The sequence below is a fragment of the Drosophila pseudoobscura genome, chromosome 3 (genome assembly GCF_009870125.1).
Source record: "Drosophila pseudoobscura strain MV-25-SWS-2005 chromosome 3, UCI_Dpse_MV25, whole genome shotgun sequence".
In the NCBI taxonomy this organism is placed as follows: Eukaryota; Metazoa; Arthropoda; class Insecta; order Diptera; family Drosophilidae; genus Drosophila; species Drosophila pseudoobscura.
In genome coordinates, this window is record NC_046680.1 from 9,871,562 (window position 1) to 9,894,798 (window position 23,237).

The 23,237-nt window shown below is 46.0% G+C and overlaps 6 protein-coding genes across 16 annotated transcripts; 2 read left to right on the forward strand and 4 right to left on the reverse strand.

Moving 5' to 3' along the window:
* Positions 1–663: 663 nt before the first annotated feature.
* Positions 664–1,799, reverse strand: LOC117183724 (uncharacterized). 3 transcript variants are annotated; one of them, XM_033378642.1, is made up of 3 exons: positions 1,619–1,793; positions 1,391–1,558; positions 664–1,326 (listed from the first exon to the last, which is right to left on the reverse strand). In XM_033378642.1, the coding sequence occupies exons 1-3, from the start codon at positions 1,765–1,767 to the stop codon at positions 1,083–1,085; spliced, it is 561 nt and encodes a 186-aa protein (XP_033234533.1). In that variant the 5' UTR covers positions 1,768–1,793; the 3' UTR covers positions 664–1,082. The 3 variants fall into 3 exon arrangements, with proteins under 3 accessions (XP_033234533.1, XP_033234534.1, XP_033234535.1); XM_033378643.1 differs by having other exon boundaries at positions 1,234–1,326; positions 1,387–1,558; positions 1,619–1,799; XM_033378644.1 differs by having other exon boundaries at positions 1,234–1,326; positions 1,387–1,558; positions 1,611–1,796.
* A 233-nt stretch (positions 1,800–2,032) lies between these two features.
* LOC6898358 (palmitoyltransferase ZDHHC15B) lies at positions 2,033–6,809 on the forward strand. Of its 8 annotated transcripts, none has more exons than XM_033378635.1 (8): positions 2,033–2,625; positions 2,698–2,819; positions 2,989–3,095; positions 3,167–3,413; positions 3,559–3,721; positions 3,785–3,914; positions 5,000–5,098; positions 5,204–6,096. In XM_033378635.1, the coding sequence occupies exons 1-8, from the start codon at positions 2,490–2,492 to the stop codon at positions 5,490–5,492; spliced, it is 1,293 nt and encodes a 430-aa protein (XP_033234526.1). In that variant the 5' UTR covers positions 2,033–2,489; the 3' UTR covers positions 5,493–6,096. The 8 variants fall into 8 exon arrangements, with proteins under 8 accessions (XP_033234526.1, XP_033234528.1, XP_033234527.1 ...); XM_033378637.1 differs by having other exon boundaries at positions 2,490–2,625; positions 3,586–3,721; XM_033378636.1 differs by having other exon boundaries at positions 2,490–2,625; positions 3,167–3,404.
* Positions 6,810–7,325: 516 nt separating this feature from the next.
* On the reverse strand, positions 7,326–9,037 carry LOC4804080 (putative methyltransferase C9orf114 homolog). Its single transcript, XM_001360661.4, has 2 exons — positions 8,239–9,037; positions 7,326–8,165 (listed from the first exon to the last, which is right to left on the reverse strand). The coding sequence occupies exons 1-2, from the start codon at positions 8,960–8,962 to the stop codon at positions 7,384–7,386; spliced, it is 1,506 nt and encodes a 501-aa protein (XP_001360698.2). The 5' UTR covers positions 8,963–9,037; the 3' UTR covers positions 7,326–7,383.
* A 56-nt stretch (positions 9,038–9,093) lies between these two features.
* On the forward strand, positions 9,094–10,548 carry LOC4804081 (activating signal cointegrator 1 complex subunit 1). The gene is made up of 4 exons (XM_001360662.4): positions 9,094–9,372; positions 9,423–9,519; positions 9,578–9,842; positions 9,898–10,548. The coding sequence occupies exons 1-4, from the start codon at positions 9,222–9,224 to the stop codon at positions 10,438–10,440; spliced, it is 1,056 nt and encodes a 351-aa protein (XP_001360699.3). The 5' UTR covers positions 9,094–9,221; the 3' UTR covers positions 10,441–10,548.
* A 222-nt stretch (positions 10,549–10,770) lies between these two features.
* oys (lysophospholipid acyltransferase 6) lies at positions 10,771–23,069 on the reverse strand. Of its 2 annotated transcripts, XM_015184108.2 has the most exons (8): positions 22,630–23,069; positions 14,430–14,653; positions 14,199–14,367; positions 13,956–14,126; positions 13,426–13,773; positions 13,029–13,361; positions 12,702–12,948; positions 12,379–12,597 (listed from the first exon to the last, which is right to left on the reverse strand). In XM_015184108.2, the coding sequence occupies exons 1-8, from the start codon at positions 22,723–22,725 to the stop codon at positions 12,527–12,529; spliced, it is 1,659 nt and encodes a 552-aa protein (XP_015039594.2). In that variant the 5' UTR covers positions 22,726–23,069; the 3' UTR covers positions 12,379–12,526. The 2 variants fall into 2 exon arrangements, with proteins under 2 accessions (XP_001360700.3, XP_015039594.2); XM_001360663.4 differs by having other exon boundaries at positions 10,771–12,948.
* Positions 16,114–18,108, reverse strand: LOC26533789 (mucin-2). The gene is made up of 2 exons (XM_015184109.2): positions 18,003–18,108; positions 16,114–17,943 (listed from the first exon to the last, which is right to left on the reverse strand). The coding sequence occupies exons 1-2, from the start codon at positions 18,010–18,012 to the stop codon at positions 16,208–16,210; spliced, it is 1,746 nt and encodes a 581-aa protein (XP_015039595.2). The 5' UTR covers positions 18,013–18,108; the 3' UTR covers positions 16,114–16,207.
* Positions 23,070–23,237: the final 168 nt, after the last annotated feature.

A 23,237-nucleotide genomic window follows, 5' to 3' on the forward strand; every position in this document is an offset into this window, starting at 1 on the left:
TTTGGAGCCTGGGATGAAAAAGCTTTTTGTGGGATTTCCCCCATCTAGATAGGATTTTTTACAACAGCAAAAAACGCCCTTCTCCGATATCATTCTTAGAAATTTATACAATTCGAGCTTCACGCCAACGAATTGGAGGGACGTCTTTGATAATTTGCCAGATTATCACCCAATAGTCCCCACGGAGTATCATGATTATTATACAACAGAGCTATTCAACATCAGAATGATGGTTGACAAATTTTTTTTGGTTCCGCGCGCAACCCCATTGGAGCTAAGGGACATAAATTCCAATAAGCTCGAAGCAATGGGTTTCATCATTAAAAGGCTTGCGGCGGACATTGTAGATTATGCATCCCACATTAGGCAGCCTAATGAATTTCAAGAGGATGCACTCTATTTTATAGCCCGCTTAGTCGGCACTCTAGCTCTATTAGCTCAAGGAACCGCGTAGAAAATCTCTTTTTCAAAGTTTTACTTAATTTACAAGTTGGCTGGAAGCCCTAGGTCCTGTCGAAGTACAAATTCGACGATTAATATTACATTTATTGTTAATAACTTCATACTTTCAGACACCCCGACGATCGATGCCCCGCCCTAAAAGTAAATATAGTGGATTAGGCCTATTGGGGATACCACTTTAAAAAAACGCGCCAAAAACTCGACCTCTTGGGTGGTGTGGAATGAGTTTATTACCATAAATAAATAAATCCGGTCCCGCAAGATTGCTGAAAGCGTTGGCCAGCTCAACCTTTAACTGAGCTCCGACGTAGCTCTATCTGGTCCGACGTACACGGATCCCCATGCCTCTCCGACCACACTCCGCTAAAAACTTGACTGCTGTTTCGTTAACGGGATAGCCAGATGCTAGCAACTTCGCCATAAAAGCAGGATTTGCCTCAGGGAATATATGTAGAAGGCTTGACTTCTTCCGTGCTTATTTGGTACCATCGCAGATCAGAGTCTTGTCTCTGCCCTCGGTTGACTGTCAGCTGAACTGATCCGCCGGGCAGTCCTTTCGTCACAGCGCCAGAAGGCGGATATACAGTCGTTCTTTATGTCACTACTCCCGCCACTTAAAATTATCTGTCCGGATAGACGCCGTAGTTCTCCTTGCCCTCCAGTAGCATCAGAGCATCAGAATCTGGCACGAGCATACGTCGTGAATACTGCGTGTCATACCCCGCTGGCCATGCAGATGTGGAAACACTTTGTGCGACTGTGCAGACAGGTGTGATTGCGCTCCTCTCCAGTCCGGTCTTATCGTCCGACACAAATCTCCCGAAGGCAGAGACCAGCGAGATGTGCATGGAAGCACGGATTTTTCTGTAAAGGGGGAACAGGAGATTACAAAGGTCCAAAGGTGTCCAAATATTGGTTGCTTACTAACATCGATACGCATGGGATATCGGACTGTTCGTGTAAGACCAGAGTCGTGACTTCTTCCAGGTCCACATGCTCATTGCCATCGACTCGGGCCCGAATGATGGCCTGATGGCTGCTGATATCTGTCCAGAAGAGCAGACGCTTCGAGGCTTCGGCGAGTTCGCCCAGGAAGCTATAAGAGGCAACGTTTTAGAACACAGCTGAATAGGGAGAGAGAGCTCCACCTGGGCACGGATAATCTTGCCGGACACCGGCAGCAGCTAATTCGGGCAGTCTGTCGTAGCTGGGAGGGATGCAGGCCACGTCCTTAGCGAGGCTGCGGCTCTGGCCAGTCTTGATCAAAGTCCCCGGTGCTCCAGTCGCTCCAGTAGTCCTAGCCATCCAGTAGAGGAATGTGAGTGCCCTGTGACATCAGGACTTACTGTCATTTGAAGCCACTGTAGGCAGACGCACAAGGCACTTATGTTCATACAACAGTAGCATGTTTGAAACTAACACATTTCCCCTTCAGATGTCGCTTTTGGTAATTACATAAAAATGTAGTTAATATGTAGCAGATGTGTAGATACAATGATACAGTTATGAATACAAATAATTCGTCAGTATATTTACGGTATATCTTGAAAATCGTGACGTATTTTTGGTATATTTCTTAGGATCAGACTGTATATTTTATCCGCGGTCACACTGTCCACAGAGCAGGCGACGAAGGTTTTTGAGAGAGTTTTTTAAAATTAAAATTAAACAGAAGGCTATGGCGTTGTGCTAAGGCCAACACTTTCACTTGCCCGCCCATCTGGGGAAGAAAGCAATAGTGTGGTTCTTCAGCAGATTTTCGTAAAGCCCTTCGTCTCATATCTATGAGTGTTTGTGTTTGGCAATTAGCTTCCCAGTGAATCACAAAAAAAAGTTAATAACAACACTCAGCGAAGATAAGGAAGAGTGCGTTTCCTCCCGCTCCCGCCCCCGCGCCAACCACCGCCTAACCGCAGACCTTTGCGTCCATTGCGTAGAGCAGCCCCACAAGTTGTCCCCACGACCGAAGACAACTGGGCCATCGAGGTAGTGTAGTGGCAGCCAACGTATTTGGTTGCATCAATAGAATGGGCAACGACGATCACCGGCGGAGGAAGACACCTTGCGGATTCTGCATGGCTGTGTTCAAGTGGATTCCGGTTGTATTCATAACCGCCGTCATTGCCTGGTCCTACTATGCCTATGTGGTGGAGCTCTGCATACGTGAGTAGCCTCGATCTAATTGGATTGTCCTTGATTCATTAATTGCATTGGATCGGATTGGTCTCCTTTCAGGCAACTCCGAGAACCTCGTTGGGATGATTTTAATGCTGTTCTTCTACCACATTGCCCTGATACTGTTCATGTGGTCCTACTGGAGAACCATAATGACATCGGTTGGTCGAGTGCCAGATCAAGTGAGTTCTGTATGTGTGATTCACACGCTCCGGTCTTATCGGCGGCAGCCTACCGAAAGCAGTTTTGTTTTGCGATAGTGCATTGGGGAGGGGAGGGCTGGGTTTACCCGTTTTCCCCGTTCAAGTTTATCATAAATTTGACCAGAAATTGATGTTTGATTGTTTCTAGTGGCGGATACCAGACGAGGAAGTGACGCGCCTGTTTCGTGCCGACAACCCAGAGACGCAGAAACGAATTTTGAACAGCTTCGCCCGCAGTTTGCCAGTAACCAATCGGTGAGGAAGGAGGTTTCTACTTGGAATCCTATCAACACTAGCGAACTAACGACGAAATCTGTATTTTGTAGCACAATGAACGGCTCTGTCCGGTTTTGTGAAAAGTGTAAGATCATTAAGCCGGACAGAGCGCATCATTGCAGCGTGTGCAATAGCTGCGTGCTCAAGATGGATCATCACTGCCCCTGGGTGAACAATTGCGTCAACTTTTACAATTACAAATTCTTTGTATTGTTTCTGGGGTACGCGCTCATCTATTGCTTGTACGTTGCATTCACCACTCTGCATGATTTCGTTCAGTTCTGGAAGGTAGGTGCCGTAAGTTTCGACCTCTTAGACTTTTTATTATCCTTGCATGCATCCGTGCCGTGCAAACTGCATGAAGAGCCCGTAGTTAATGAATAAATTTTTCCGTTTTACTGTATTGTACTGTCTACATATTACCTGTACTTACTGATAAAAGTACGAAAATAATGGTTACTCGGAACAGGGCCAATTGAACGGTAGTGGCGTGGGCCGTTTTCACATCTTGTTCCTGTTCTTCATATCCATCATGTTTGCCATTAGTTTGGTGAGCCTGTTTGGCTATCACATCTATTTGGTTCTGGTCAATCGCACCACTTTAGGTGAGTAGAGAACCGGGAGTGATTAAACTAAAACTATAACTGCCCATTAATCCCTCTGTACAGAGTCTTTTCGAGCACCAGTCTTTCGCGTCGGCGGCCCCGACAAGAACGGCTTCAATTTGGGCCGCTATGCCAACTTCTGTGAGGTGTTTGGCGACGACTGGCAGTACTGGCCTTTGCCCATCTTCACCAGGTATGTGGGCGTCGCATCGCGTCGCCTTTTTTCTCTATTCCCATCTAAGACCAGTCTCCGGGCTGGCACTCGCACATTCTCATTTGCATTTTTACTAATACTACTACTAATAATGTGCTGCACCCGAGATCTCAAAACTCTGACTCGCTTAATCATTAGTTGTTGTTTTTGTGCGCTTTTGTTTTATTTGATTTATCTGATTTGGCAAATTAAAGGCATGCCCCATTTCCAAGTCCCAAGTTCATGCATAAGTAGATAATCCACCACTTGACACCCAACCCAATTCTGAATCTAAAATGTGTGTTCTGTGTTCAATGTTCAAAAGCAACCAACAGGCAAAAGACAAAATCTGCCTAACAAGAAATTTACACAAATTGTAGACTAAACAAAACTTTGTATGTCTCTTCTATACCTTAAAAATATAGAGAATAAAAAGCAACAATTGAATGTTGTCCTATCCTCTTGTAATTTAGTTGTAAGAAAAATCCAAAATTATCATTTTGTTTCCCCTCCCCTCGATTCTCTCTGGTTTGTGATGTTGTAAATAACGAAATGTCCAGTGGCCAGTGACATAAACAGAGTTTAGTCCCTTACTAAAAAAAAAAAAACTTAGATGCGAGTTCTTTGGAATAATAACTCATTTTAAATATCGCGCCTAATGCTATTAACGGCTGCTTGAAATTCTGACTACTGCTTGAGGGATTAGACTTTGCAAGCAGTGCTCTCACACACTAGTTGTCCCTGTCTATCTAATTGTATTCCCCTTCGATCAGTGGAATTTCAAGCAGTTGTTTACAAAATGCTGAGCGCTCACAAAAGCTTACTAAAAAAGTCAGCCACACGCCTCACAAAAATCTGACGAATTCGTTTTAACACATACACACACACACACCACCTGTGCAAAATTATAACTAATAATAAAACAACATCAGCAACAATTACAACAACAACCAGTACAAAAGCTAAACTGTAATCAACGCCAAACCAAACAACAACAAAAACTCACATTTCTGTTTGCAACATTCGTTTAACAAATTACTTATCTACTTACCCACAATTTATGGAAAACGACTTTTACGAACTAGTCGTGGTGATGGCTTCAGCTATCCAACATCCACCGATCAAAGCGGCGAGGCGCCCCCCGCCCAGCGATACGCTGCCATGGGCGACACAACCACCAACAGGTTAGATGGCAATCCAACAGATAAGTTGATTGACGCTATACCCCTCGTCACCACACCCAATAACCATGTTCAACCACCTCAACAACAACATCCACATCAAGTAAGAAGCCAGAACCAGGCGCAGTCACAGTCGCAGCGCCAGGCCCGTCCAAAGTCGTTAAATCTGCAACCCGCACTGGAACTGCCCTTGGCAAACGGCCAATCATCAAGCTGCAACACGGCAGCAGTCCCGTCTAGTCAGGTGGTCGTTGTCAATTTTAGCACCCTGCCAGAGGATGCCAATGGCGATGCGGTCATCATCGATATGGTGGGCGATCATAGTGGAGCTGCTGCTGTTGTTGCCGCTCCCAAGGATGCCTTCCGCCAGCCGAATGGTGATGTCCCACTCAACTAGACCCTGTAACTTTCGCTACGAAACCTTTTTAGATACGTATCTCTATGTATGTTTGTTGTATATCTGTGTAAACTGCCAGAATGGTTGCACTTGTGCCCTGTCATCGTTGCAGTTCTTTTCTTAAATGTATGTTATATACCACTAAGTTACCTCTATATACACAAATGTATGTGGCCTTTGTGGCTGCTGGGAAACACATTGGGGGCACCATATCACACAAAAAAAACAAGAAACAAAAAACATTACAACTATTACAAATAGACAACTAAGTAAATGTTTAAGCAATACGTTTAGTATGCATTTGTGTTTTACATTCATGTGAGAGCCATCGCAGTTTATATCGAAATGTACTGGATCAGAATGTATACTATTCCGAAGGGAATACCGGGCAATATATTGTAGTGCAGGGATGAACGCGAGACCTGAATGTAGGCAAATTCGTAGAAAGGACCAATCGATGGTGACCCCGTTTAGAGTTAGTTTTATTATTGAAAGAACATTCATTTGAAGCACCCGCCACGCCACCAACACCCATGTAGATATCAGCCAATCTCCAAGACTTAACCTGAGATTTCAGCGAGCCCAATCCAATCGAAACATGCACCACAAAGAGAATTTTATCTACGATTTAGGCATTTCTTATTGCTTTTAATTAATGTAGTTAGTTGGTAACTTATTGCAAGTTGATTTGGGTAGAGTTCTTTTTATACTTTTGATATGATGTTTAGTTTATTTTTGCTATAATTTTACCTAAATATGTTCGCTTTTATTGAATTTCTGTAAGAAGGGGTGAAACGAACTGAAGAAGTATGGAAAATATATTTAAAAGAGCCACAAAGAATTGTTTTTAATTTGCCAAAAATCTATATTTCTCTACCATGGCTTTGCTTCTGTTGCACGGCACCGAGTCAATCTATCAATCCATCATGCAATCAAATATTACACCAACGCGCACACACACACACACACACACAAACTACTAATCGTGCTCAAATATTTCCACCCACACCCACCCCCATCCCCACATTTCCATCCCATCATCCTAAACATTATTTGTATTGTATTGTATGTATATACTGTACCGAAAGCCTGCTCAAATATAATGCCAACATCTCTTAGCTTTGGCGATGGCATTAGCTATCCCATACGACATCTTGAGGACGACTCCGAAACCCTGTTGGGCTACCACAGCGACACACGCATCGAGCTGGACGAGGACTGCCTGCCGGAGTCGCGTTTCCTGCACTCGATTCCATAGCCCATCATGACAAGCGACAATGTGGCCACGTATTATATTTAGTGATTTCATTTACCGATTATGTTTTTGTTATTTGTAAATACGAGCAGTAAGAGTGGCAGTTGGACAGAGAGCCAGACACGACAGTATGTCCAGGGATTAGCTAGGTAATAATCTTTAAGTTATCAAAGTGTGCATGGATGGAGCAGATCATGATGATGATGATCTGTATGGATGTATGTGACAATGTTATTGTTGGGAGGGAGGGAATAAGCACTAGCACTTGCTTTGACATTTGCGTTGGAAACTTTAAACTGTATTCAATTAGTGTTTAAGTAGAAACTTATTAGAACATAACCATTCGATCAAAGACGATGTCTGTCGGCATACAGCTAGTTATGCAACACAAAACAAAGCACTGCAATATCCTGAACAGTATACACACACGAGTACATGAATATATACATAAATATATATATATATATATATATATCTAGAGTACATAATATGGTTAACAACTTAGTGGAAAAACAATAAAATCAAATGCAACTTTAGGCTTTGGATGCATCTGCAAGTCGAGTACATATTCATATGTGTGGAGTAAAAGCAATACGGTTCAATATATTTACAAATATAAAATTCCAAATATTAAACTCAATCGAAACGACTTAAATCATCACCGCTGTCGCTGGCGTTTGTTTTCCTGTTGGATGCGGGTCCTGCGGTTGTTGTGGGTACCACTTCAAAGTCGTCCTCCAAGGAGGTTTTTGTCGCCGAAGGATCGCCAAACGGATTTGCCGACAGCCTTGCTGGTGTGGGAAGAGATGCCTTTGGAGCAGGAAAAATTTTCTTTGGAGATGGAGCCGCTTCCTTTGGAGCCGGTTCATCTGCCACCGTTTCATGAGGCGCTTCTACGAGCTTCCGCTTCTTTTGCTTTTTGCTTATCAATGCATCCCGCCCCATTGGAATGCCGGTGTCTTCACTGCGCGGCAGCAAATCACTCAGATCGGTCTCCACGTCAGCCAGTTCCGGTTGCAGCTTCTCCTGCAGTGACGCCAGCGCAATCAGCAGTGCCTCCTCGGTGCGAATGGTGCGTGAGCCTTGGCGCGGCAGGACATTCACGTAATGGTCGAACAGCATTTCGGGATCGTCCACAGTCAACTTGTCATCGTTGGCCAGCGCTTCTTCGAGACCTTGCAGGCCCCCGAACACGATGAGCAGGTGTTTGTACTGAATTGAACGATTGGGTACCTCATGGACGTTGGTGCCGCGATCAGAGGTGCCAAGCGTTACATCGTAGCTGCTCTCGTATGGGGATTTCGTGAATATTTCCGACAGCGAATGGGCGATGCGTACCTGGTAGCCCCAGTAGACGCCCGTCTCCCGACGCGGCTCATCCGGACTAACCAGGGTTCCGCGCTGCTTTCTACTTGTGTCTGTAGGGGTGGGGAAACCAATTCCAGGGAAATTAGTATATTTTACCTATTGGTAGTTAAAACTGAAACATACCACTAGCTGGATCCATTTTGACCGTCACACGTACCCCTGGCTCAATGGCCTTGTCCACGAGGACATCGTTCAGGAGGCCCACATTGGCGTAACTTTGTCCGTCCTTGGCCTTCTTATCGCTAATAACGCCCTCGCGATAGCGAAACTTGCTTTGCTGCCTGAGGTGATGGGGAGTGTCCAGGGGATTGAGCAGACCAGAGTACTTCAAGTCCTTGTGCAGCGGAAAGAAGTACTTTCGCAAATACTGCGGGCACTCCAGATACTGCAAGATTCGGGCCAATTGGAGCGAGCTGCTGCGCACTGTGCCCGTCCCATTTCCCTCCGCATCCTGCTCGTAGCTGCGCTTGGTCTCACGGGCCGTCGCCACGCCCACATCATCGAAGACTATCACCTCGTTGACGCGGAATATGCAGGCGGCCCGAGCAATCTGGCCCGCAACATAGGCCCTCAGCTCCGCGGACTGGGCGTTCTCCAGAATGGATCCCGGCACTGCTATGCTCAGCGTGGATGGATTGGGCTTGTTCATCCTTGCTTGCGCTGCACTTGCGGCAGCATCTGCATTGGCTTCCGACTCTTTGGTCTGGTTCATCTGTTTGAGCAGCTTCTCCTGCTTACGCTCTCTTTTCAGTGCCTTTCGCTCTTCGTTTACTTTCTTCCACGACTTGTGCGGCTCCGTGGGCTTGCCATTTCTCACGGCTGCTGGGGCGGCTAGCATGGCTTTCATTTAAGTCTGGTTAAAATTAGTTAAACAACAAACTGCACGTGCGAAACCATCGATGTAACTATCGACTGCACTATCGATAGCATCGATGTTTTCTGAGCTAGATTTTTCACAATCTATCATACATTCAGAAACTATCGATAGATGTCATCTAAGATTTTTCAGCCCTGCCGCTTGTTTTTTGTCGCTCGAATTATTTTTGATTTCGAGTTTTCCCCTGCAATTGAGAGGACCCAGTTCTTGTAGAATATTTTCCAACGAAATGAGCCGCGAAGTTCTGGAGCCTCCTGTGCTGGGCATGAGCCAGAACCGCCGCTATCGCGTTAATGTAGTACACGAAGATTTTGGCGGCGACAAGTGGAATGGCGGCAACAAACAAGGCCGCTCAGTGTCCAAGGGCTATGAAGAGCCCGGTATGTGAGAACCTTAGAGTATTTGTCAGAATTACAATTCCTGTTCACAGATCTTTACGGCGAAGATGATGACGAGGAGGACCCGGACGCCGCCAAGATAGAAGATAATGTTTCTGGCGGCTATAAACTTTCGTTCCATGTGTCCAAGTGAGTGCCCTAACAGGTGTACATGAACTATGTTTCATTAGAATCAATTTCCTTGCAGATCATTTTATGGCGGACTGATTGGTGCCAAGGGATCGACCAAGCATCGCATCGAGGAAGAAACCCGATCGGAAATTTACATTCCCCGTCAGCACGAGTCGTCATCGAATGTGACGATCAAGGCCAAGGAGCGCAGCCAGGTGTGTGCTGCCTTGCGCCAGATCCGCTCACTTGTTGGCTCGCTGCGTAGGAAGATGCGTCCAACGCATTTTCTTGCTGTTCCATTGAACTTTGGCGAAGTGCAAAATCGCTTCTTGGAGCTTAAAGTAACAACGACGATAGGACACCAGAGCAGCCATTTATTGTGCATTCACTTTTCAGACAAGCATTTTGGAGGCTCAGCTCCCAGGCATCGATACGGAACTCTTCACTCCCGAGATCTGTATCCACCTAACTTTGGGTGTCTATGTGCTGCTGGATGACGACGAGCGTAAGAAAGCATTGGAGGAGCTCGAGTCCTGTCGCTCCATGCTGGCAGATCTAGCTACTCCATTCGAGATGAAAGTAAAGGGTCTGGAGATCATGAATGATGATCCAAGCTCCACTCGCATTGTGTATGGCTGCATTGAGGCTCCCGAGCTGCAGAAGTTTGCCGACCGGTGCCTGGCCCATTTTCAAACGACTGGATTTTCGGCCTCGGATAATAACGATCGCAATTCCATTAAGCTGCACATGACCGTGCTGAACAACCGCTATCGCAAGAAGGAATTTAAGTGCCCAAACAGCTTCGATGCCCGCGAGATACTGAAGCGGTTTGGGGACTTTGACTTCGGATCTGCAAAGTGTAGCGCCGTGCATTTGTGCGCGCTGCAATCAAGCGGGACTGACGGCTTCTACAAGATCAGCGGCAGTCTGGAATTCTAGCAAGTTTCCCGCTGCAATCCATATATCCAATAGGAGTGTAAAATAAATGTAATTACAGAAAAGCGTACACATATATAATTTATTTGTCGAATATTTAGGCAATTTGTATATTTGCTCTTGGACTGCATTTGCTATATGTACTTGTATATAGTGTTTGGGCTCTCAAATGTGCACTTTCTGTGCATTTCAGGGCTTTCGCTTGGCATTAATTATTCTCCGCCAAGCGAAAGAGTTCTTCTATTGGAAAGTGGTTTTTCTGTTACTGTTTCGCCTTCCCTTCTTGTCATTTGTATTACAATAAATATAAAAAATATAATTTACTCGTATATGTATATGTGAGGATTTGTGGGGCGAAATCGTTTATTGAGTTAACAAAAATATGCAATGGGTAAAACAAGATAATAGGTTATAAAAGGTGTGTGCTTAAGAGCTACAGAGTAGGAAGTCATACACAAGTGGAGGACTGGACATGAGCAGAACTCTGAGGAAAACCGGGTGGCATGGCCGGGCCTGGCAAGGAGGATTATACGAGTACATATGATTATAGATGTGCTGGATATATCCCTTTCACACACACAAAAATTCCCACACTCGTAAAAAATTAATCAAATTGAGTGTAAAAAACAACATTCTGTCTTACTTACTAACTTCGCACTACGCACGATTTGTGTTTGTTCTGGTTATGTCGCCTTGGCTTAGTACTTTTTTTCAATATAGCTTCAGTCTAAAGTTAAGTTTTGGTTGACTTTTTCTTGTATTTTAGCTTTAAGAGGATTTCATTGGTTCTACTTGTTACACGTCTCGTTTTGTTTAGTACTTCGGGCGGGATTTGCACTACAATAATAATGATTTTATAAATTGATTTACTGGCTGGTACATAGACTATATGGAAAACACGCAAACATATGCTTTAGTATATCTGATTTCTGCACTGTGTGGTGCATAGTGTATAGCGTATAGTGCACTGTATAGTGGAATAGTTCTTAATTAAACGACCCAGTCGTACAGTGCGTCCCAAAGCTATGGCAGACAGTTTGGAAGTGTATAGGATCAATGCTTCTGGTCGATTTCAGTCAGTTGTCGAATAGTTTATGAAGTTGAATCGTATATTGAAGAAGATGCGGGATATGTGTACAACTGTGTCATTGTTTTGAAACGCACTGTAGGCCGCTCTGTGGCGGGACTTTTAACAATCAGATATAAGAGTAAATTGTTTAACAACAATTAGACTTTTGGAACACACTTAGATACAATAAATATTCTCAGTAGGTTCGGTTTCTTGCCAGATCGAATGTACATACATGGTAAACGTTATGTTTACCCACATATTTATTATCTGGCTAATCCACTTTAAAAAGTTACCTCAATTCAAACAATTTGTATTCAATTCGATCAAAGATCTAAACTTAAAAAACACACTTCCTTGCACTGAAACCAAAAAATGTGTTCATTGTGTATCTGGATCTGTGTCTGTGTCTGCATCTCCGTCTACATTTGGGTGTGTTTGTGTGTGTTGTGTGCGTATTTGATAAATCAATCAGGTCTATCCATGGCCCTACTCTGTTTCCCTTCCCTGCCGTGGCACTCCTTTCGTTCGTCATAGTCATCGTTGTTATTGGTGCTGGTTATCAGTTTCTCCACAATTTCTAGCGGTCGCTGATACTATTTGGCATGACCATTACTGAGCACCGCTGGGAGGACGTTGGCCTGCTGCACCACCGCATTGATCACTTCAATCTCTTTCTTGAGGAAGGCGGCGCTGTTCTCCTCCGCGGCATGTTCGGCGGTATCGCCACCTGAAGCATCGGTGCACTGTCCATTCTCGTGCACAGAGGATATGTTGCGCTTGCGGAGTCCCACTGAAGTTGCAGCCGCATCCAGTGGCGTGGAAATGGCGCTGCCGCCCGGCAATTTCAATTTGGGAAACTCGATGTCGCGCATCAAATCGTTCTTGAACTCCACAATGCCGCTGACGGTATCCGTTACAGTCTTATCAATAAATTCCTCAATGTTTTTGGTCTCGGCCTCGAACTTTTCCTTCAATTTGCTGGACAACTGGTCCATCTCGCACTGGTCGTGTGGCACGCTAATCGCGTCGCGGGCGTTGGTCGGCGGCTTTGGACTCTTCGGTTGCTGCTGCTGCTCCTTCTGTTGCTGCTGTGGGTGATGTGAGGTCTGTGATTGGAGTATTACATTGTTCTGTTGCTCTATACGCTGTTGCTGTTGCTCTGTCAAAAGCAGCTGTGGTGTGTTGTCTTTACATTTAGCATGCTTATCCTCGTCCTCATCCTCGTTGAGATCATTGCCGCCGGCCAGTGCCGCCCTGGCGGCCTGGGGCACCCGGGTCGGTGATGAATCCCTGACACTGCCGCTGGCAGCTACGCTGTCGGTACTCTTGGGCGAGCTGTCTCTCCTCTCGCCGCGTATATATTGTGGTAAAATAAATATGGTCACTAGTGAAATGATGTGAAGGCACAAATAAAATCTCAGGTACAATTTGATGCTGCCCTGTAATTGAGAAACGAAATAGAAAAGTCCGTTTAGGGATCATCTCCATCACGGCGCATACAAGAGTCAGGAGTACTCACCATAAATTCAAGCAGAACGAATGGGAATGTGGCATAGCCCATCACAATGCGTGTGATTAGGCAGGTGAGAATGTCGTAGAACATTCGCGTGAGCTGTGTGCTCTGGAAGCGATGACGGAAGAGTCTGCGTCCCATTCGCGCGGCGGTAACCGTCACGGCTCCGGTGGCAAAGGTCAGATAGTAGCCCGGATAGAAGCCATGCCACACGGCGCTCAATGCAAAGGTGAGCAGTGTGCCATACCGCTTCGGTACACGCTCGTAGACGAGCGTGCGGAGCCAGCGATTGGTGCCGCAGTTCCAGTTGTTGATAGCATCGCGCATGTTCGACGAAAACTGCAATGGGACAATGCGATAAAAACTATTTACGGATTCCAGATCAAAACAAAGATATGCCTACCTCGAACGACAGGACATTGATGTTGGATATTAGATCCCATTTGGCATTGCCGTCCTTGTCGTAGCCGGCAAAGCCTAGACCAGCGTTATTGCATATCGCATCGGCCAGCAGCCATGCGTGATAATACTTGAAGCGTATGCAGGTGGTTGCCATCATGGCATACCAGTATTTATAGGCCATGCTGGTGTTCTCCAGGAAGTCATCCTCCTTCATGTTCTTCACCGGATAGAGCTTCACGAACTTCATGAATATGAAGGCGCACACGAGGCTGCCAATCACCTTGCGTATCACCGTTTTCGTTGGCGATGGCTCCAGCACCAGTTCCCTTTTGCCATTGTCCAGAGAGCCCTGTAGCGGAAAGGAGTAATTAATGTGGCAGGCAATGCGGAGAACCTACTATTACTGCTTCCAACCAGGTAGACAGGAAGGACAGCAGGGGGAGGTCAATTTGTGGCCACTAATGAAATCATTGCAGCTTCCATTAGTTGCGACTGCAGTGACGCAGAGACCTGACCACAAAATGCACTTACATTGGTGGAAGGACGCTTCAGCAGATTGTAGCCCTCTACAAACTCAATGTAGTCCTTGTAAAATACCAGTGGGCCGGCCAGGATGCTTTGGAAATGCCACACATACGAGAAGTACTCCAATGCCGATGGCATTTTGCGAATGGCATGATACTGCTGAGCCTTTGTCAGGTCCTATTAATGACATAAAAAATAAGTTTAGTTTTTGGCCTTGCTGGGAAGTGCACCTTAATTTGATGAACTCACCTCCTCCTCCCGCACAAAACCGTCGTGTATGCTGAAGGCCAGGCTCGTAACCTTCTGTGTGATGATCATCAGTGGCCCGGTAATGTCCAGAGCATAGGATCCATAGTCGTAGAGTTGTCGCATCAGGTGCACGCACAGCAAATAGCTCATGGCCACCAGCAAGACCGCTCTGCAATCTCAGTAAATTAGCGAGAGTTCAAATCAATCAGCGATTCTATGTGTATTCGTTACCTCTGCACAATGCGCGGATCTTGGGTGCGTATGACTATGTAGCATATTGCCGGAAGACCGGCAATGTGTATCGCCTGCTGGCCAAAACAAAAGTAGCCAAAGGCCAGACCTATCGACAGTGCGAATGTGTGGCGCAACTTGCTCGACACCTTCGAGGGGTGCAGCATCGAGCGGAAGAGGGAGGCCAGGAAGAGCGCTGATATTTGGCATAGTAAAAAGTTTACCTGCAATGCAAAAGAAGAACATGTTTTTGAATTGAGTGAAAGAAAAAGAATACATTTGAATTACGCCTATATTAAACGTCGAGAAGACGTCACACAATTTACACGTATGCATATCTAGGGGAATTGCGCCAACTACGAGAATCGCAACCAGTTCTGTTACATCGCTGCCTCGTGCCATACGATACCCCCCGTCATATCCGCACCCAAGCGGAGCACATGCGGAGTGCACGTGCCTTTCCTTGTATGCACCCGTAATTGGCATCAGCGAAGAGCATTCCTCTCCGCCAACATTGATCAAGATCAAGAATCAACGATCACGATCACACGTTGTGATCAATGTTGGCATGGGTTGGTTTTGGCATGGGCGGGTTGGCTTTCTGTCAGTGCAAATGCTTTGCTTGCACACCGCTTCCCTCGCACAGATCGTCCCCGCAAAGCCCTTTGCCAGCTTCCAGCTGACATTGAGCACCGAACCCTGGCAAATATATAATTTATGATTCTCTCTCGTGCCGGGCAATGCATAAACAGCGAGTTTAATAGGGCTACAGGCCCCGCTGAACTGGGTTTCGTAACGGGGTCGGTCGAGACAAGCACATGATATAAAACCTATAATTTATATCAATTGCTGGCCACTCGCTCAATTAGATTTTGAGCGGTTTGAAAACGCATTTACTTTGTACCCGATAAGGAACCAGCACCTCCAAGAACCTCAGGACCCCCAGTCGATTCGTTGAATGAAGGCCAAGCGGATGCGGCCATTGTCACTGGCCTTATCAGGGACAATGTTCTGCCGACGCACTTATGATTTATATAACCATACATATGTATGTACACATGTGTACTTAAATGGGTATTATTGTAGAAACAGAACAGTTCCAGACTGTAATCAGCGCTACATTTGCAGCAATGTTTCATGACAGGCAAAGTTATCATTAATTAACAATTTTAATGCCCTCTTCTGTTGGGTCAACGACATTAAAGTGGAATACATTTTGAACGTGTTCATAGTTTCTGATGTTCTGTTTTCGAATGTTTTTGGTGTAGCAGAAGTACGGGTTTTTCTTGAGATTGTAGATGAGGATGAGATGAGTTTACATATCCCCGATACCGTCGATAAACCTTTTAATAAGTGTTAGCCAGACGCTGAGATAGGCTCTCCTATAGGAGGTAGGTCTTTCACGAATTCCCACAGAGACTCTCGCGTATCTGGAATGGATTGCTGTACCTTCAAAGCTACCCTTCTATTTAGAAATGAATCGTCATCGTAAACAACTCCAGGCGGACACTTACTAATCCCAGTAAATACGGCCAGATATACCACCAACCAATTCGTTGCAAAATGTGTGTACTATGTGGCTAGATTAGGTCTCTTTTTTGAAGCAGATCCTGGAACCGCAAAAGAACAAAAATGGAGCGACGACACAGGAGGATAAGTTGAGTTGGTAATAAGTTTGAATTGCTATTGCTATTGCTATTTATTGAGTGGATTACTGTTGGTTAGGATAAACGTTAATATACATGTTGCACGTATCATATCCGCCGATCCTGTCATCTTCAGTTGCGCTGTGCAGGACAGTTCAGCACCAGGCTGCGACGGCGGCACTTGCCCTTATCCAGGTCGAACCACTGGCCGGCTCTGCATTTGTGCAGAACGCGGTTTCCGTTGAGGCACTCGTAGTAGCGGCGGCAGTGCTTCTCGTCCTGCAGGTAGGTGCCGTCAGCTCTTCCGCTGCACTCGAGGTCGCCAGCAATGGGGATGCTGGAGCCGGAGAAGAGATCTAGCAGAGGCCTGGGAATGAGCTTCTCGATCAGGCTGGAAGCTTGAGGGGCATCAGTTGCACAGGGTGTGGTTGAGGGAGGTGTAGTTGAGGTGTCACAGGGTGGTTCAGGTGACGGAGTAGTTGTCGTGTCACAGGGTGGCTCTTGCGGAGGTGTACGGGTGCACGGGGGTGGTGGTGACGGAGTAGTTGTCGTGTCACAGGGTGGCTCTTGCGGGGGTGTACGTGTGCACGGAGGGGGTGGCGATGGAGTTGTTGTCGTGTCACAGGGTGGTGACGGAGTTGTTGTTGTGTCACAGGGTGGCTCTTGCGGAGGTGTACGGGTACACGGGGGAGGTGGTGACGGAGTAGTTGTCGTGTCACAGGGTGGCTCTTGCGGGGGTGTACGTGTGCACGGAGGGGGTGGCGATGGAGTTGTTGTCGTGTCACAGGGTGGTGACGGAGTAGTTGTCGTGTCACTGGGTGGCTCTTGCGGAGGTGTTTGGGTGCACGGCGGAGGTGGCGACGAAGTTGTTGTCGTGTCACAGGGTGGTGACGGAGTAGTTGTCGTGTCACTGGGTGGCTCTTGCGGAGGTGTTTGGGTGCACGGCGGAGGTGGCGACGAAGTTGTTGTCGTGTCACAGGGTGGTGACGGAGTAGTTGTCGTGTCACTGGGTGGCTCTTGCGGAGGTGTTTGGGTGCACGGCGGAGGTGGCGACGAAGTTGTTGTCGTGTCACAGGGTGGTGACGGAGTAGTTGTCGTGTCACTGGGTGGCTCTTGCGGAGGTGTTTGGGTGCACGGCGGAGGTGGCGACGAAGTTGTTGTCGTGTCACAGGGTGGTGACGGAGTAGTTGTCGTGTCACTGGGTGGCTCTTGCGGAGGTGTTTGGGTGCACGGCGGAGGTGGCGACGAAGTTGTTGTCGTGTCACAGGGTGGTGACGGAGTAGTTGTCGTGTCACTGGGTGGCTCTTGCGGAGGTGTTTGGGTGCACGGCGGAGGTGGCGACGAAGTTGTTGTCGTGTCACAGGGTGGTGACGGAGTAGTTGTCGTGTCACTGGGTGGCTCTTGCGGAGGTGTTTGGGTGCACGGCGGAGGTGGCGACGAAGTTGTTGTCGTGTCACAGGGTGGTGACGGAGTAGTTGTCGTGTCACGGGGTGGCTCTTGTGGAGGTGTTTGGGTGCACGGCGGAGGTGGCGACGAAGTTGTTGTCGTGTCACAGGGTGGTGACGGAGTAGTTGTCGTGTCACGGGGTGGATCTGGCGGAGGTGTACTGGTGCACGGAGGGGGTGGCGACGGAGTTGTTGTCGCCTCACAGGGTGGTGACGGAGTTGTTGTTGTGTCACAGGGTGGATCTGGTGGGGGTGTACGGGTGCACGGTGGGGGTGGGGGTGGGGGTGGTGACGGAGTCGTTGTCCGTTCACATGGCGGCTGGCGGGTGGTGGTGCTGCACGGCTCCTGGGGGGCTGCAGGCGGCTGAGCGATTCTGTGCGAGTCTGCTACTACTGCCACAAGGGCCAGCAGAAGAAGGCTTACTGTAAATTGAATCGGTTAACTCTGAGGACTTTCGTGCACCTGCCGCTACGACACTTACAAAAATTCATTGATAACTTCAGGCAGCTCGAAAGGATAACTAACTGCAGTTGGTTACTTTACCTCTTTCGGTTCGGGGCTGTAACATCTTCTCTGTTGCACCGCTCTTTTATAGTCATCCGTCCAATGCTCGACTCAAGTGGTCTCCGTGTAACTGGGGCCACCGATACATTTCCTGATAATTTCGGACTAATTTGCAAAGTGCATTCCTGACCAGAGAAAATGTTCCTCCCTTGGCTATTATCCGGACCTACGTTCTACGGCTTCAATATATGAAAGCAGCTAGAAACAGTACAGCGCAAAACCGTATAACCAACGATATATCTACAGATTTTCAGCTGAATTTTATTTGGCCAACTATAGATAATGTCTCAATTGAATATTCAATATCGAACACAATTCAAATTGCGCCATACTTATACATATGGTAAACGCACTGTACTTGCTGCTCTTCTTTTCAGATATCTTGTCAACAAACTTTGTTAGCATCTTACAAGTTCTGCTCTCAAATTTCGTAATTGCCAAGGTACACGTCGGACTGTCGATAAGAGCCAGTCGTATACTTAAAATGTTTGTATTTTTGCACATATGTACGTAGATATCTAAGATATGGTACACATTATCTAGATCTATATAAAAAAGTAGTAATAGCCACGTCATATGCAGTTATCTACCTCCTCGCGCCATGGGTCAAAGACAAAGCGACAATGGCCTGATGGGCGAGGGTCTCCGTCATAGCGATAAGCTACATATACTGTGGGACGATAAATTCGTTTGAGGTGTTGTTTTCATAAATGCCGAGTAAAGAGGTTGTATTACAGATCTGATTAGAAGGTATATATACCTTAATAGGTGTGTATTAACCGACCAATGTGCATGCACACCGCAGAAATGCCACAGAGGAAAAAGTCTCCCAATACAAATACGCAGTGTTGTAATCATCATCCATCCATCCAGCCATCCAAAGAGCTCATGCGCAATTATTCGAGTTGGCAATACGCTGGCGAAAACCGGTTAGCCAGCAAAAGCAAACGAAAGGAAAATCTTGCTAAAGAATAATATTTCAAGTCGAAATACAGTGGAATCAGCATTCGGATGGGATTAGGCCCCAACAAGTGGGTGGGCGGCGACTTGTTGGAATTGGAATTAGAGCAGGAGAGCACCAACATCTGCGTAAGGGCCCGGGCCCGAGCCAACCCGAGTTCATGAAAAATACCGGATATGCGGAAGGAAATCATCTGCCTGCTTGCGGCCGTGGATGGTTTCAGCTTTTGTTTCAGATTGAAGGGTAAGGGGGGGTGCCAAACCAAGCTCACATATGTACATCGTACCTCTCTGAGGGCCTCTCTGGCGACCTCGAATACGAGTCTCTGTTAAGCGCTCAAGGTGAAATAAGTAAATTGAGCATAAACTCAGGTGAGCCAATCGAATTTCAACACTGATATTGAATTTCTGGGCACGCAGAGGCAAGGAAGCCCCCAGTGTTTCGATTGTCAGATGTTTTTGACACGCTGCAATCGGAGGGCGGCATTTGAAACACGATTTGATGCATCTTTACCCTTCTTTCGCGCCTTGTCGCCCTCCCTGTTCAGTGCGCAAATTATGGAGAGCTTGATGCCAAGATAAGACGTTGCTATAGTTCCAGGCCAACGGACGGAGCACAATGCAGCTTGGATGAATGTGTACGCACGAAGGCAGCAACCCCATTGTTCTCTGGCGTACTTTAGAGCTTCAGACAAGGGCCTTGTAGGGCTGTCAAGGGCTTAAATTGTAGCAGAGCTGCCAATGTAGAAACCCATCAGCAAAATAAAATGTTTATGGGTAAATCACGAATGCAAGCTAACACGCAACGAACATGCACCACAAATGGAAATATAAGCATAAATCATTTGAAAAAACACCAAAAGCGTTTTGGGGCGGCAGTGTGCCAAACAAGCGCGTACCGAAAAGTGGCGTGATCACTATAAATAAACCAAAAACAATAAAAGCAGCAACAGAAATATCGTTCCCAATGCGAACATACGATAAAAAGCACTCGTAAAGAGTACGAGTAGAAGACAAGAAGGTGAGGACAAAGAACAAAGAATCAAGAACGCACTACGTTATCGTTAAGCAGCAAAAAAAAGTTACTCTGTGGAACAAAAGCGAGAGTGAAAGATTGTTTCGCAAGTTTGCTCATTTTATATGTAATGTCAGATATACCCATTAGGGAAGTGTAGCACAGGGTATGCAAACAACAGTTATATGCTAAATGGCGCCACCAAATGCCCAACAGTTGACAAAACGGAGGGAAAAAGAAGAGGCGACAAGTGACAGCCGCACAACAGCCGCCGCATGCTGCTCTCAACAGAGTTCAAACAACATCTGGCATCCCACTCAAGGTCATAGAAATAATAATTTATTATAATATATGCATATGGAGGGAGAGTGGGAGTGAGAAAGAGTGTGCATAGAGAGCAATGCGCAACAATTAGCCACTCTCTCGCCCTCTCTATTCGTCACTCTCTTTGTCAATTTACCGGTGCGCTCCTCTTTTAACCCTTTTGGCCCGTCGCCATGCATTACAATTTTCAATTTACATATTAATTTCAATTGCTTTACACTTTGCTTTTTGATCGAACAGACCGGTTCCAGTGCTGCGCATATACATATATGTATATAAAAGTTGTGAAATATTAAATATATATGCAACAACAAGCATGAGTTGTTTATTGCTGTTTATTAATAAAAGCAAATACATACACACAGACAGCGTCGTGCATGTAGGTGAGGGCGACCCCGTGGGAGGCGAGTTGAGAGTAAGAAGAGCGAGAGAGCAAATGAAAACAAACAGTTTTATGGGCTGAGAAAATATGCCGCCATTGGCCGGCCGGGCCTGCAGCAACAGCTCATTAGCACCAATAAATACTGCAAGCAGTACAATGCCATAGAAAGACATACACAAACTCGTTATAAATGATCTCGGGATGAGGCAATTCCTCGAACAATTGGCCAATTCACCGGCATTCGCTTTCCGTGCTTCAGCCTTCATAATAAAACTAATGAAACATTTCTTGCTAATAGCCCGCCGTCTAATAGTGAGCTCTTGCTAATTTCCAAATGTGTCATACACCCAAGGACCCAACCCACCCACTGACATCACAAAAAAGTTAAATCGTTCCCAAGACACCCTGTCACTATGAGTCATGAGCGGAGCTGAGGAGGGGTCTAGGGAGGCGACAATATCAGCTGAGCCAAACAGAGGCGCGAAAGAGAGCACACACACATATGTACGTATATTCATATACGTATGTATGTCGCTGACGCTCGCTCACAACTACTGTTGCTGCCGTTTGTTTGCAAACAAAAGAAGCGCTAAAAATTCAATTATCGCGGAGCTCTTCGCGGAGGGAGTGGAGTGGAGTGTAGGAGCCATGAAAGAAGTCGGTTAAATTGAATTTCAAGTATCTTTTGATAAAGACAACGGGCAATCAACCATTTTGTGCAAGTATGTGTCTATGTCTCTAGCAGCCAAATTCGCACTACATAAGCGGACTACATACACGTCCACACACATGTGTGGACGGACGGCTTTACATCGGATGTTGGTATTAGGTCATCAGCATTGAAAATATTACTACTGAGTAGAGTAGATTACGTGTATGCCATCATTTTTGCTGGGCCAGCGGATATGTCTTTAACGGATTTGGGCCAGGCCGTAACCGCTGCAGGTAAATGCATACAAATGCACTTAATGAATCACTTTTGTATCCCTCTCGCTCTTTGCCTATGTAGTTGCCGTTATGCAAATGACATTGCGGCCATCGGGTGAGAGAACGGGACAATCAGACACATGTAGAGAGTGTGAATATATTAGTGAGACACTCAGGCGATCAATTGCCAATGACATCCCCGTACCAGCCTCCCCACTCATACCTCTGTTAAATGAAGCAAAAATCTTTAACTATGCCGAAACCAACGATGCGTCAAGACGAGTCCAATGTACAAAATGTCACGGCGGTGCATTTTGTAAAGTTTACTTTTGTTCTAAATTGAAAGCGTACCGCGTGGAAAATTACACAGATTATTCTGGGCGACGGCACTGTCAGCAGCCGCCCCTCCCCTGATAAGAAAGTGGGACACCGAAAATCATACACATTTTGCATGAATCTAACTTTAATTTACACAAGTAGTTGTAGCTTCTTTCAAACGGCAGTCCAATTGAGGAAGGCGTACACTATGGAGCACAGCTAAAATTCAATTAGCTGTCAATTTCGCGCTTAAAAAACCTCGAGCAAACAATACACAAGCTAGTAAGCGCCCGAAATTTTCCAAAACTTGGACAGCTCCACCTTTCTTGGACCATTACCGGGATATTGAGCCTTCGTTTTGATTGACAGTTTCTTTATTTCGTTGCTAAGACAATGCATTACGTCAAGAACACTGCACCCGATACAAATACCTTTTAAGTATCAATATTCTTGGCGTAAATTATACAAAAGATACTAGGCTTTGTCTGGATTATTAACACACAAACACACTTACACTTTTATGCACGTATATAAGCATAGATAAACACGCACACGTGCACACACCCGTTTGATTTAGAAGGCATGTGAGGAACGGAGCGGAGAGTTATAAGAACTTACCAAATCAACAGAGAGCCCCACCATGTCGGCCAGCCAGGTAAAGGCATGGCTCCCATTGTATAAATCATTCTCAATAAATTTGGGCGATTCGAGCATTTTGCCAGTGTTCTCCTTGTTGTCTTGTAGCTGTCTTGTCTGTTACTCTACTCCTCACTGCTTCATTTGTGCGATTCTCACAGTAGTTCGGTGTTTCTTGCGAATGGAAAAATTCTTTATGTAGCGATTCACAGACACTTTGCGCGAGCGCCCCGAACGATGGGACCCTCCTACTGGGCCGCGTGTATATGCCGACGCCGCGAAACGTTCACTTATAATTTTGTGCAATTATTCGAATTTATTTATGTTTGCTATATGTATGATTTCGTCCGTCAAAATGGCCGCTCTACAACATTCGATTGCCTCAACAACAATACAGCGTCTCGTATATCGATAAGAAATCGAGCTAAGCCCTCTTAACCCCCCTGTATTGAAACATTTCAACGACTTGAGGTACTGATTTTTAATTCTTCTTGCAGATCTATGCCGTATTTGCTCTGAACTTAAAAAACACGATATCTTTTACCTGAACTGCGCTATAATTATTCAATTTTTATTATTTTCGGTGGAAT

What these genes read in the sequence shown, in the direction of transcription:
- LOC117183724 (XM_033378642.1), bottom strand. Translation starts at nt 1,767, where the DNA reads ATGGCTAGGACTACTGGAGCGACTGGAGCACCGGGGACTTTGATCAAG. An exon ending in GGTGTCCGGCAAGATTATCC is followed by an intron (nt 1,559 to 1,618) that starts GTGCCCAGGTGG and finishes TGCCTCTTATAG; the next exon opens with CTTCCTGGGCGAACTCGCCG. An exon ending in GATATCCCATGCGTATCGAT is followed by an intron (nt 1,327 to 1,390) that starts GTTAGTAAGCAA and finishes CCCCCTTTACAG; the next exon opens with AAAAATCCGTGCTTCCATGC.
- LOC6898358 (XM_033378635.1), top strand. Translation starts at nt 2,490, where the DNA reads ATGGGCAACGACGATCACCGGCGGAGGAAGACACCTTGCGGATTCTGC. An exon ending in AGTTTGCCAGTAACCAATCG is followed by an intron (nt 3,096 to 3,166) that starts GTGAGGAAGGAG and finishes TGTATTTTGTAG; the next exon opens with CACAATGAACGGCTCTGTCC. An exon ending in GGTCAATCGCACCACTTTAG is followed by an intron (nt 3,722 to 3,784) that starts GTGAGTAGAGAA and finishes CCCTCTGTACAG; the next exon opens with AGTCTTTTCGAGCACCAGTC.
- LOC4804080 (XM_001360661.4), bottom strand. Translation starts at nt 8,962, where the DNA reads ATGAAAGCCATGCTAGCCGCCCCAGCAGCCGTGAGAAATGGCAAGCCC. An exon ending in CAAAATGGATCCAGCTAGTG is followed by an intron (nt 8,166 to 8,238) that starts GTATGTTTCAGT and finishes CCACCCCTACAG; the next exon opens with ACACAAGTAGAAAGCAGCGC.
- LOC4804081 (XM_001360662.4), top strand. Translation starts at nt 9,222, where the DNA reads ATGAGCCGCGAAGTTCTGGAGCCTCCTGTGCTGGGCATGAGCCAGAAC. An exon ending in CTTTCGTTCCATGTGTCCAA is followed by an intron (nt 9,520 to 9,577) that starts GTGAGTGCCCTA and finishes ATTTCCTTGCAG; the next exon opens with ATCATTTTATGGCGGACTGA. An exon ending in ATCGCTTCTTGGAGCTTAAA is followed by an intron (nt 9,843 to 9,897) that starts GTAACAACGACG and finishes TTCACTTTTCAG; the next exon opens with ACAAGCATTTTGGAGGCTCA.
- oys (XM_001360663.4), bottom strand. Translation starts at nt 22,725, where the DNA reads ATGCTCGAATCGCCCAAATTTATTGAGAATGATTTATACAATGGGAGC. An exon ending in TGAAGCGTCCTTCCACCAAT is followed by an intron (nt 13,774 to 13,955) that starts GTAAGTGCATTT and finishes TTTCCGCTACAG; the next exon opens with GGCTCTCTGGACAATGGCAA. An exon ending in TCAATGTCCTGTCGTTCGAG is followed by an intron (nt 13,362 to 13,425) that starts GTAGGCATATCT and finishes GTCCCATTGCAG; the next exon opens with TTTTCGTCGAACATGCGCGA.